General features: G+C 41.9%; 1 protein-coding gene and 1 gene segment (V, D, J or C); one reads left to right on the plus strand and one right to left on the minus strand.

The window, feature by feature from the left end:
- Positions 1-353: 353 nt before the first annotated feature.
- Positions 354-2,636, minus strand: LOC122864555. The gene has a single exon (XM_044172110.1). The coding sequence runs from the start codon at positions 1,684-1,686 to the stop codon at positions 367-369; it is 1,320 nt and encodes a 439-aa protein (XP_044028045.1). The 5' UTR covers positions 1,687-2,636; the 3' UTR covers positions 354-366.
- Positions 2,637-10,201: 7,565 nt separating this feature from the next.
- On the plus strand, positions 10,202-11,479 carry LOC122864623. The segment is given in 2 exon segments: positions 10,202-10,411; positions 10,628-11,479. Coding segments are annotated over 2 exon segments (357 nt in total).
- Positions 11,480-13,299: the final 1,820 nt, after the last annotated feature.

Here is a 13,299-nt window from a genome sequence, read left to right on the forward strand (position 1 = left end):
CACTTTAACCCACTGGACAGGCTTCTTCTTGACGGGACGGGGTTGGTCCGGCACAGTTCCTGATTGTCCCTCAGCAGGAACTGAAACTAGTTTAAATGTCCATGAGTGTTTGGTTTCTGCCACTTTTGTTGTTTACTGTTGAATTGTCCTCTTTTGGCAGCAACTAAAGATGAATTTGGGTTATTGGTACACTGTGGCCTGATGTGACCATCTTCCCCGCAGCGAAAACAAAAACCAGCCTTGGGAGTAGTGGACTTAAAATTACCAGTTCTTGATCTCTCGAAAACATTTGTTGCCGCGATCGGCAGCCGATGACTCTGACTTGCTGTGAGAGATGCTAGTTGTTTCTGGATATTTGACATTTGCTCAGTTAACTGTGTTTGTCAACGTAGTCAATGCTGCACACAGGTTAGACTCTTCTTTGTGTACTAGTTGTGCATTGCTTCCAACCTTTTGCTTGGTTCCCAAGTGCTGCTTCATACGGACGGACTTAGCGGCATCTTGGTCCTCTTCTGTACGAAGTAACATGAGAAATTCTGCAAATGAAGGTGGGTTACTTTTCTTCTGTTTTAGCTGCAGCTCCACAATCAGATTATTGTCCCAGCATCCCCGACAAAATTGGGTCAAAAGGCACTTATTCACATCCCTCCCAGGAACTCCTCCCCTCTTCACCACATGCTGTAATGAGACTTGGAGACGTTGCAGGTAAGTGGATGGTTTTTCGCCAGCGTCTTGGTAAGTATCGAGGAATTTTGCATAGAGTTCATCTCCATCCTGTACTGTACCGTATGCTGATTCGAGTTGTTGTAAATACACCTCTGGGGCTGTGTCCGGATTAAGATGTTTCACCATGTCTGCAGCAGGAGGCAGTAGACTATCACGGATGAATCTGGTGCGTTGAAGGTTAGATATGGTTGGATCCTTCAGAAGCAACTCCACACCAGACTGCCACGTGTCGTAGTCCGTCTCATGCGCTGGCCTGGGCACTTTCCCGGAGAATGTTCTCAGACGATGGGATGGATGATAGTGCAGGGAATTGTCTACACTCCTGACGACATGTTCCACCACGTACCGTTGGACTTCGGGAGGATTTAAGTCGCTCGGCGCCATGTGAATCGTGGATCGCCCCTCCCGGTTTTCGGAGTTCTGAGTCATTCTTTCGAAGGTAGATCTCGACGAACTTGGCACTGCAGAGGGACTTTCAGACTGTTTAATTGGGACATTAACTGTTGATTGCAGGGGATTGGCTGGCTCTGCGGCTTCAGGACAATGAAATTCAGCGATTGACTGATTGATTTGAGCCATCATGTCTTGAAGAACCTCTGCATATTGTTTGCCTGATAATTTAGCAACACTTTTTAATTCAGACAAATAGGATTGAGTCTTTGAACCACAAAGCCTGGATGCATAAATGTCAGATAGACTTTCAATGCACAACTTATTGCCTGTCTCGGATGTAAAAGTATATGGTAACGGAGACACTTTCACCAACGCGGAACCGGACATAAATTCTACAACAACACGGCCAAAAAATTCAGATTTAGTTTCATTAATAGTAACTTTCCGACTAATTTCTCCGTGTTGTTCTAAGAATTCGATGACGTCGTCGCACAGCGAAGAATCAATAGCACCGTCAACTAGAACTGCATTGGGAATCTTAATACCGAGAGTTTCAAAAACATCCATACTGGCAAAATGAACTGGTGAGAATGATTGACAAATTATTTACTGTACCAACTGCCCTCCTGGCTAGCTCGCCAAATTATGTAACAAGTGTTTATTAGTACTGTGTAATAGCTGTTTCAGGATGAATGCTGTAGGCTAATTGATCAGAAGGACTAGGAACGGCTGCTGGAGGGCAGGGGTCAGTAAATAATAACAATGGGCAGAATAGTTGAATTAAGGAAAAGTGTATTGTATAAACAGTGAATATAATAGAACCCAATATATACATAACCACTGCAGCAGAAATAACTTCAATCAATTTTGAGTTACATCATATGTCCAAAATATTGTTCATTGAAGCAAGAAGGAAACAACAAAAAGCAGTGTCTGTTCTCCCAACCAAGAATGTAACACCAAAAGCTGCGCACAGCGTTTAAGTCCATATGTTTGTTATTGAATGCTTTGAAATGTCCATTAGCGCGATAGTCCAAGGGGTTGAATATTGTAGCGGTTGCGTAGCTCGAGGAGGTGGGAGAGAAAAAGGACAGACTGTATAGCCTCCTACCAGACCAAAGAGTGTTGAATGGATAACAGGAACGTTGTGTGCTCCAGAGCCTAGCTCGCCATCGAATATACCCTGAATGGGCACCTGGCCAGTTCAGTAAGAATGTTTTGCCCAGCACGCACGACAACGCCCAATCACCGGATGATTCTGGTTTCTACAGCTGCTGTCCTCTGGCTTCTCTCCCACACAACTCAGCTGAGAGAAGCCAGGACAGCTTTTATACTGAGGCAGCGGACTGTGATTGGCTAATTAAAACAAAGGGGTGTGTCTTATGGCAAGGGAACAAAAGGTGGAAAACATGGACTGGCAACTCCATCAAATACAGAGGATTGGAAGGGAAGAAATGGAAACCTGGACTGGAACTAGATTGAATTATTGTTGGAGGATGGATTTTTACCCTGGGCTACACAGAGGCAGAGGAGGTTTTGGACAGAGAAACAGACAGAGAGAAGCAGGGTGTTGGAACTGTGGGAAAGATGGACACTTTGCTGTAGATTGTCCAGAGAATAAACAACAAGCATGACTAGAAGCTAATGCTACTCAGACACCAAGATTAGATGACGTCAGTGATCATGACGTTCTAATAAACTACCAGGACTTGCTTGCAGTACATTTTGAGAAACCGATGGTGACTTTATGTGTAAATGGAAAACCAATTGATTTTCTTTGTGACACAGGAGCATGCAGAACAACTTGTAAGGAAAGTTTCCCTAGGGCTAAATCTAGTAATAGCAGTATTGCAGTACGAGCAGCAGATGGCAAATTGACTTATGTGGTAGAATCTGAGCCAGTCTGGTTGAGGGATCCGCAGGGACAGTCATGTCAGATATCTGTCTTGATGTTCCCAGAGTGTCCAGTAAATCTGTTGGGACGAGATGCTTTGTTTTTGTTGGGATTAGCTCTTGTTCCTACATCACAGGGAAGGATAGAGGTAAAGAGAAAAGCAGAACTAACCCAGGAAGACATCTTTGTCTTAAAAGGTTCAGGGCTACCTTATTACTACTATTCTTTAGATGTCCCAAATAAACCCCCACACGACACTGCAACTGCATTAATGACAGAGGGAAGACAAGTTATTTCCAGACCACAAGACAAAATGGAGGAAGGAAATTTGCATGTCACTCTATGGTTCAAAATCACTCCAGGACCGGACACAGAATATGAAGCAAAATTAGACAGAGCAACACCTGTTAAAATCACAATAGATTACATTTATTCGGATGCAGAAAATACTGCCGTTGCAGGTGTAATCATACCAGATAATTTAAAACCACTAAACAGGTTGTGGCTTCCATCCCATATTTCGCTGTACAAAAATGAAAACTTGCAGTGGAAAGACCTGGGGAAGCTGGTTCAGCAAGCCAAAGCGGCAACTGACTGGACAGCGACCTCCGTCAACACATGGACAAGCGCGTCCACAGGCCTGACTAAAAAAGCACTGTTTTGGTCAGTCCAAGTCCAAAAAGGCGTGCACCTCCGTGGTGCTAGTGTAAAAAATTGACATGTGTTATTTACTCAGGAAGAAGAAAAGCTAATTCAAAGTGTTCCTGACTCATTATGGTCCAAGGGACCAACAGATGTAGGGCTAGTTAAAGGAGCATTACCTGTCCAGATTAGAGCTAAGACAGAATACCGTCCTTGTGTGAAACAATATCCACTGAAAGCAGATGCACGTGAAGGCATTAAACCAGTGATTGAAGATCTGATAGCTGCAGGAGTCATTATACAGTGTGACGATTCACCATGTAATACACCAATATTTCCAGTTAAAAAACAAGCACCCTCAGTGGGTTGGCGAATGGTACAAGATCTGCAGGCTGTAAATAATGCTGTAATACAAAGAGCACCTTGTGTGCCTGATCCGCACACCCTTTTGAACTCATTAAGACCAGATGCTAAAGTCTTTACTGTAGTTGACATCAGCAATGCATTCTTTTCAGTCCCAGTTGACAAAAATAGTCAGTTTTGGTTTGCTTTTACTTACGAAGGTCAACGTTATACATATACCAGATTGCCCCAAGGATATTGTGAAAGTCCCACAATATACTCACAAGTGATGAGTGCTAGCATGGCTAAGTTCCAACCCCCAGGAAACAGTCAAGTTTTGTTGTATGTAGATGACATACTTTTAGCTTCTCCAGACGAAGACATTTGTAAAAAAGACTCCATAGCACTGTTGACACATTTAGCTGAGCAAGGCCACAAAGCAAGTAAAAATAAGTTGCAACTGTGCAAAACACAAATAAAATATTTAGGTCATAATCTTAGCTCAGGAGGAAGAACAATAATTGAAGACAGAAAGACAACAATCTTAAAGGCTCCAAAACCACACACAAAAAAACAAATGAGTTCACTCTTAGGGTTAACGAATTACTGCAGGTGTTGGGTACCTAATTATGCTGAAATAACTGCTCCACTCCAGAAATTAATGTATGATGAAAACATTAAAATGACTACTCCATTGAAATGGACAGAAGAAGCAGAAAATGCGTTCTGTACTTTAAAACAAACTCGTTTCCAGTGCAGCTTTAGCATTACCTGACTACAGCAAAACATTTGTGCAAATGGTAGACTGCGAAGGGAAATTTATGACTTCTGTTTTGACACAACAGCATGGCGATAAGATGAAACCTATAGCCTATTTCTCCTCTAAATTAGACAGCGTAGCATGTGCTCAGCCACACTGTGTTAGAGCGGTGGTGGCTGCTTCTATGGCAGTAGAAACTAGCGCTGCTATTGTGTTATTTCACCCACTGGTGTTGAAAATACCACATGCAGTTTCAGCGCTGCTGCTGCAGACAAACATGACTTTTCTGTCTCCAGCGAGACATCTGTCATGTATGGCTGTGTTGCTTTCACAATCTCATTTAACTATTGAGCGATGCACAACCCTCAATCCAGCTACACTTCTGCCACTTCCTGATGATGGACATGCACATGACTGCCAGGAACTTGCTGAACAAACAGCAAAAAGCAGACCTGATCTTACTGATCAACCTTTAACAACAGGAGAAACAATTTATGTTGATGGCTCTTCAAAAAAAAATTATCTAGGAAAAACACAAACAGGTTATGCTGTAGTGACCAAAGATAAGATATTAAAAGCTGAACAATTATCCTCACACTACTCTGCCCAAGCGGCAGAGATAGTGGCTCTAACAGAGGCGTGTAAATTAATGAAGAATAAAGACGCTACTATCTATACAGATAGTCAATATGCTTTTGCTACAGTCCATACTTTTGCACAGTATTGGCAAAATAGAGGAATGATCACATCCACAGGGAAACCAGTAACACATGCAGACCTCTTATCTAACCTGCTCAAGGCAGTAGTGTTACCAAAACACCTCGCAGTTTGTAAATGCGCAGCTCATACCTCAGGGACAGATCAAGTATCACTAGGTAATGCATTTGCAGACAAAACAGCTAAACAAGCAGCCGAGGGACAGATAAAAGTGCTTATGCTGACCTCGGACACTGTTATGACTGATACAACACTCCAAGACATGCAGCAACAAGCACCACAGAAAGAAAAGGATTTGTGGGTAAAACACGGAGCACAACTACAAAATGACATCTATGTATGACCAGAGAAAAAACCAATCCTTCCACACAACCTATACAAATGGGCTGCAATATTGAGCCATGGTGTTACACATGTCTCAACAGGAGGGATGGTGGGACAGATAAAACAACATTACACAACCTATGGATTTAACTCTTATTCAAAACATTTTTGTAGAGCATGCTTGATCTGTGCTAAGCACAATTCTCAGGGAAACTTAAGACCTAGAAGAGGGTGTTTCCCCTCACCACAGTATCCGTTTCAAGTAATACATATGGATTTTATAGAGTTAAATCAGAGTGAAGGAAAAAAGTATTGTCTGGTCATAATAGATGCCTTCTCTAAATGGGTAGAGCTGTTTCCAACCAAACACCCAGACGCATTAACAGTGGCAAAAGCGTTATGTAAAGACATAATACCCGTTATGGAATTCGGAAAAACTTTATAGTGATAATGGAGCACATTTTGTAAACCAATTGATCAAAAGATAGGAATAATGTTTCACATTAATCTAAAAACCACTGCGCATATCACCCTCAAAGTGCAGGATTAGTGGAACGAATGAATGGCACTATAAAAAACGTTTAAAGAAATGTATTGAAGAAACAAGGAGACCTTGGACTCAGTGCATAGATTTAGTGAAAATGTACATCAACATAACAGCAACTTCAGGTTTAACTCCATACGAAATGTTGTTTGGTAGACCATACAGGCTGCCACAGTTTAAAAATCAATGGGAGTGAAGAAACCAACCTAGCAGACTATATGAGAAAAATGTTAGAAAAACAAAAAGGAAAACAAGCTGATGAAAATCCTTCTGTTTCTCAACAGGAGATCCAATTAGTGGGACCAGGCGATTGGGTGCTGATACGAAGCATTAAGAGAAAACATTGGCACTCTCCCAAGTGGGAAGGGCCTTATCAGGTATTGTTGAACACTCCCACAGCCATAAAAATAGCTGAAAGATCCACGTGGATACATCTTACTCATTGCAAAAAGGTCATCTCCTCCGACAGTTCCGCAGAGAAAAGTGACTCACAGTCTGATAATAGAGTGGACTCAGGTGTGTAGAACCTGAGTAGACTCGAAAGTCAGTGAAGTATTTCCAAGACACCAGACTCATTAGAGGACACTCTCGGGAAGATGGCGACTAGATGGATAAGCGATGCAATTAGGTGCTGGGAGTGACAATTGTATTCATATTAATTTTTCTTTTACCTGGTACTTATGGGAAGCTCCTGGAACTTCCTAAATAGCACTCATGTTCCGCCCACTTCATCCCAAGCTATCACCCAACCACATGCTAGAGTAAAACGCGGAGTAGGATATTATCGGACCACTAGCGTTCTGACGACTTTGCAAAATCCATGTAATGCGACCGGAGAAACGACGTCTAGGACCTATATTTGCTACAATACCACTACCTTTATCAGCACAGTAATCATCCCTATGAACTCCTTTCAGTTGGGCGGTTATGTAGGAAGCGAGTGGTATGATTGGACATTCTATTTAAACTCAGTGGGTTTTAAACAAGCAGGTATAGACTGGGGATGGGTTTCGCCACCACTGATAAAACCTGGAGGTCCGATTCCTATGGCTGGCGACCATGGGCACAATATTGGTCACGTGTGTTAACTCTAGAAAAGATAAAACTTGGAAACTCACCCTCCTTAGTTTTAAGATTTAATACCACAGTCAATCCATTATTGGAAAAACCCCGTCGATGCCTAACTATCCAAATCCACCTTGTTACATTTTAGCTCTGTGTGCCTATTGGCCAAGTCATACAGACCCATGCACTTGTGCCATGGCACTGTGCCCCTAACATTACAGAAACACCCACTGCCGCAACAGACTCAGATTTGCAACCTGTGCCAGGACTGACGTTGGGGCCTAGGTCCACAACTAAAGTAAAGATAAAGATCCTCAATAAAAGACCTGACACTGACGAGTGGTTTCAAGTAACCACTGGAGTCTCAGGGAAAAACAATAATTGGCTGTTAATGGTAGAGCAGGCAGCAAATGCAACTAAAGCCGACTGTGTTGTGTGTATGGGCCCCCGCCCTTACTACAAATAGTTCCTGCACCTATTCCAGCTGAATGCCTGTTGACTGTCATGAGCAAGACAGTTCCAGGACCAAATTGCAGTTATTGGGACGGTATCTTTCCAGTAACAAAAGGCGTAAGAATCAAACCTCTATTCTCTAAACATGTAGCACCAGGAAACTTCTCATGTATTAACTTGACCGGTAGGGGACCTCGTTTAGGTAGCCTTGCAGAGATAGCATGTCCAGTTACACTTCCTGTTTTTACACCCTTCACCCCAGTGTCTCGGGCTGACATATGGTGGTGGTGTGGGGATGAGAGATTATTTGACAAATTGCCTAAAGGTAATACAGGATTGTGTGCATTGGTAACCCTATTGCTACCAGTAAATGTGTACCCCATATCAGCTGACGCTCTGTATACACAAATAACCAGTACAATGTCCAGTGAGTGGAGACAGAAACGCTCCTCCTGGCGCTCTGAAACTGATCCTACACATATATAGACGCTATAGGAGTTCCTCGCGGCGTGCCCGCGACGAGTACAAGATAGCAGATCAGGTGGCTGCAGGGTTTGAGTCCCTGTTCTGTTGGTGGTGCACGATTAACAAAAACGTGGACCGAATCAATTACATCCATTATAACGTACAGAAATTGGGCAATTGGACACAGAGTGGGTTTGAGGCTGTTCATGGACAGCTTTCCTCTACGTCACTGATGGCATTCCAGAACCGCATAGCTCTTGATATGTTGCTTGCAGAGAAAGGAGGGGTGTGTGCTATGTTCAGAGAGCAATGCTGCACCTTCATTCCTAACAACACTGCAGCGGATGGCAGTCTCACCAAGGCCATAGAAGGGTTGAAAACTCTGAATGGTAAGATGAAAGATCAATCTGGTGTAGACGCCACTATGTGGGATTCTTGGTTGGATGCTTTTGGAAAATACCGAACCTTGGTGTCCTCAATTCTAATATCTCTAGCAGTCTTTGCTGCAATATTGACCTTATGTGGATGTTGTTGTATTCCGTGCCTGCGTTCTTTGTCTACTCGTCTCATCACCACAGCAATTTCACCTATGGAGGACCGCTTAACTCAGATGTATCCACTTCTGCAACAAAACCAAGATGACGATGAAGACACAGATGACGAATCAGAATATTGGCCTGATTTGTTCCCTGATCCAGGTGACTATGAGTCGCCCCTGTAAGTAATCTAACACACACTCTGAGTGTAAACATTTTGCCAGACTCATAAAAATGATCTTGCAGTCGAAAATCTAGCGAAGAGACTGATTGAGTGATATGAGAATTTGAGAACAAAATGTGATAAACAGGAGGGAATGTTAGAATAAAAATGTACATAAGTTATCCCATTTATGTTTTGTTCTTAGTAGCCTTTAAAGTACACAGCAATGCTGTGTGTATATGTGTTATTAAACTTGTGTCTGTGAGATTAATAGGAACGCACCCTGCCATACCGACAGGGCAGGCTGACACCACACCAGATGGTCTCATGAGTTGTGGCTGCCATCAAGGCCGCTCTCACGAGATAGACCTAACAACATCACTTTGTTTCTTTTCTTATTGTAGCAGTATATACTTCCCCCACCCTTTAGAAAACTATGTAACAGGGAATCTCCTAAACTGAATAAAAAAGAGGAGGCTGCATGGATGCACTTCAGAGTGAGTAGGAGATGTAACTGAATGCATCTATGCTTACTCTCCTCGAGTAAAACTTAAGTTAATGCCTTTGTCTTTCTTTCCTTGTATATGATTTAAATGTTCTAGGTATCTTGAACCTGACAGACTGAACCAGTTTAACACTGTGACACAAAAGGCAAATTGTCTCTGCAGCCGATGTACACGTTTACTGTAGCTTACTCTACTAATGACAGCAATTACAATCTAAATATATATTTGATATTTTCTTATAATCTATATTTAATCTCACATCTTTTACAACATAAATAATGTTTGGTCCAGTGTTGTGGTGAGTAAAAAAGGTAAAATTAACTTTCTGTAAAATTAAGTAAGTTGCTTAAAAACTATTTTTCAGTTTCAATTACCTGAATGTGCACCTTCACTGTAGATTCTGTATGATTTGTAATGTAGCGTGTAACAGCTGTCTTGGCCTATTTATGTTGTCTGTATTGTCTTTATTGACCTAATGCTGTTTTCATGCTGCCCTCTTGGCCAGATCTCTCTTGAAAAACAGTTTATCACAATAAGACGTTCACATGATTTAGTAAATGTAAAAGGAAAGATTTTCTTGACTTAAAAAGCTGAATATGTAAATACTACACAGCATCCTGAGTTTCTGTTAATCAACATGAGGATGATTCAAACAGCCAGCTGTCCCAGCACGGAGGAGGAAACACCATGATATGTTGAGGACAGCTACAGTTCACTGACTCTGTGTGTTTGCATATCTGTCCTGCCTCTCTGCTCCCAGCCGTTAAGAGGCCAGTGTTGATCAGTGGCTGTCCAGGCCTTTCAGAGCCACTGACACGCCGGCAGCACAATGATGATGTCACTGATTCCACTGCTGGCCACCCTGGGGCTCCTTGTTCAGGGTGAGACTCTCTTCTGAAAACTTTGCTTCAGGATGCAACCAGGTTCACCACAATGATGTTCTGCTGTGATGGAGAAACACTGAGACGAGCAGCATTTACCTTCTTCCATCTATTCTCCATGTTAAAGAAATGAGACTCTTCTGTTTGGATGCTGATCATCTTTCTCCAAGCTGGATTTGTCTCAATAACCCTTCTCCTCTTTTTCATGTTTTCCAGGTTCATCAGGACAAATCATCGTGACTCAGTCTCCTGGATCTCAGTCTGTTGTTCCAGGACAGACTGTCTCTCTCAGATGTAAAACCAGTACAAGTGTTTATAGCAACCTCCACTGGTACCTTCAGAAACCTGGAGAAGCTCCTAAACTCCTGATTTATGCAGCTACAACCCGTCCATCTGGAGTTCCAGGTCGTTTTAGTGGAAGTGGATCTGGGACTGACTTCACTCTGACCATCAGTGGAGTTCAGGCTGAAGATTCAGGAGTTTACTACTGTCAGCAGAGTTACAGCTCGTTCACACAGTGATACAACGTTGTACAAAAACCTCCCTCAGCTGGAGAGGAACTGATCTGACTCAACAGCTGCACTGAAACTAAAACATTAGAAGCTTCTCTGAAAGAAAACTCATGATTGTGTTAAAAAGTTTTGTTTTTATTGTGGAAATATTTTTCATAAAATTCAGCAGAGTATTTTTATTATTACTGACTAACAGTGTTTGAGACATTATCACACTGTTACAGTTTACTCAAACACTGTTTTACAGCAAAGTTTCAATCAGTAAAACAAATGGTTCAACAAGGAACTGTAACACAAAACTCTGAATCATTTGTTCTGGAGAAAATGTTTAATCTTTGAATGACTTGCTACGGCGACCTGTTTTTTCAGACTCACTGAGAATACTGAATTAGTCAAGAAGAAACCAGAATTTAACACAAGTAAGCAGAGAATTCAAACTGATGAGACTATTTGAGCTCAAGGTTCCCTCTCCACATACCTGATGCTTTTTTTCAAGCTTTATGGAACAAAATTTCCCAAATGAAACAAATAATTAACAAGACATTATGAAATATACAGTGGTGTAAAAAAGTGTTTGCCCCTTCCTGATTTCTTATTTTTTTGCATGTTTGTCACTTAAATGTTTCAGATCATCAAACAAATTTAAATATTAAATTGAAGATAACACAAGTAAACACAAAATGCAGTTTTTAAATTAAGGTTGTTATTATTAAGGGAAAACAAAATCCAAACCTACATGACCCTGTGTGAAAAAGTGATTGCCGCCTAAACCTAATAACTGGTTGGGCCACCCTTAGCAGCAACAACTGCGATCAAGCGTTTGCAATAACTTGCGATGAGTCTTTTACAGCGCTGTGGAGGAGTTTTGGCTCACTCATCTTTGCAGAATTGTTGTAATTCAGCCACATTGGAGGGTTTGTGAGCATGAATTTCCTTTTTAAGGTCATGCCACAGCGTCTCAATAGGATTCAGGTCAGGACTTTGACTAGGCCACTCCAAAGTCTTCATTTTGTTCTTCTTCAGCCATTCAGAGGTGGACTTGCTTGTATGTTTTGGATCATTGTCCTGCTGCAGAACCCAAGTTCGCTTCAGCTTGAGGTCACGAACAGATGGCCGGACATTCTCCTTCAGGAGTTTTTGGTAGACAGCAGAATTCATGGTTCCATTTATCACAGCAAGTCTTCCAGGTCCTGAAGCAGCAAAACAGCCCCAGACCATCACACCACCACCGCCATATTTTACTGTTGGTATGATGTTCTTTTTCTGAAATGCGGTGTTTCTTTTACGCCAGATGTAATGGGACACACCTTCCAAAAGTTCAACTTTTGTCTCGTCAGTCCACAGAGTATTTTCCCAAAAGTCTTGGCGATCATCAAGAAGTTTTCTGGCAAAAATGAGACGAGCCTTAATGTTCTTTTTGCTCAGCAGTGGTTTTCGTCTTGGAACTCTGCCATGCAGGCCATTTTTGCCCAGTCTCTTTCTTATGGTGGAGTCATGAACACTGACCTTAACTGAGGCAAGTGAGGCCTGCAGTTCTTTTGATGTTGTTGTGGGTTCTTTTGTGACCTCTTGGCTGAGTCGTTGCTGCGCTCTTGGGGTAATTTTGGTTGGCGGCCACTCCTGGGAAGGTCCACCACTGTTCCATGCTTTCGCCATTTGTGGATAATGGCTCTCACTTTGGATCGCTGGAGTCCCAAAGCTTTAGATATGGCTTTATAACCTTTTCCAGTCTGATAGATCTCAATTACTTTCTTTCTCATTTGTTCCTGAATTTTTTTGGATCTCGGCATTATGTCTAGCTTTTGAAGATCTTTTGGTCTACTTCACTTTGACAAGCAGGTCCTATGTAAGTGATTTCTTGATTGAGAACAGGTGGGGCAGTAATCAGGCCTAGGTGTGGCTAGAGAAATTTAACTCAGGTGTGATAAACCACAGTTAAGTTATGTTTTAATAGGAGGGGCAATCACTATTCACACAGGGCCATGTAGGTTTGGATTTTGTTTTCCCTTAATAATAACAACCTTCATTTAAAAACTGCATTTTGTGTTTCCTTGTGTTATCTTTGACTAATATTTAAATTTGTTTGATGATCTGAAATATTTAAGTGTGACAAACATGCAAAAAAATAAGAAATCAGGAAGGGGGCAAACACTTTTTCACACCACTGTACATATATTCTGTGATGGTTACACAGGTAGTATAAATAAATATATAAATACAGGAAAAAGCTGAATGAAAGAGTGGAGAAACATCTCAAATGCAGATGTTTCGGTGCACCAGTGCTCACTGAACGGTTTGGTGAGGATGAAAATGATGTGAATAACATGCTCCGGCCTTTACAGTCACCAGATCTCAACCCAGTTTCACACCTGTGGA

The sequence above is a fragment of the Siniperca chuatsi genome, linkage group LG17 (assembly GCF_020085105.1).
Source record: "Siniperca chuatsi isolate FFG_IHB_CAS linkage group LG17, ASM2008510v1, whole genome shotgun sequence".
NCBI classification, from domain to species: Eukaryota; Metazoa; Chordata; class Actinopteri; order Centrarchiformes; family Sinipercidae; genus Siniperca; species Siniperca chuatsi.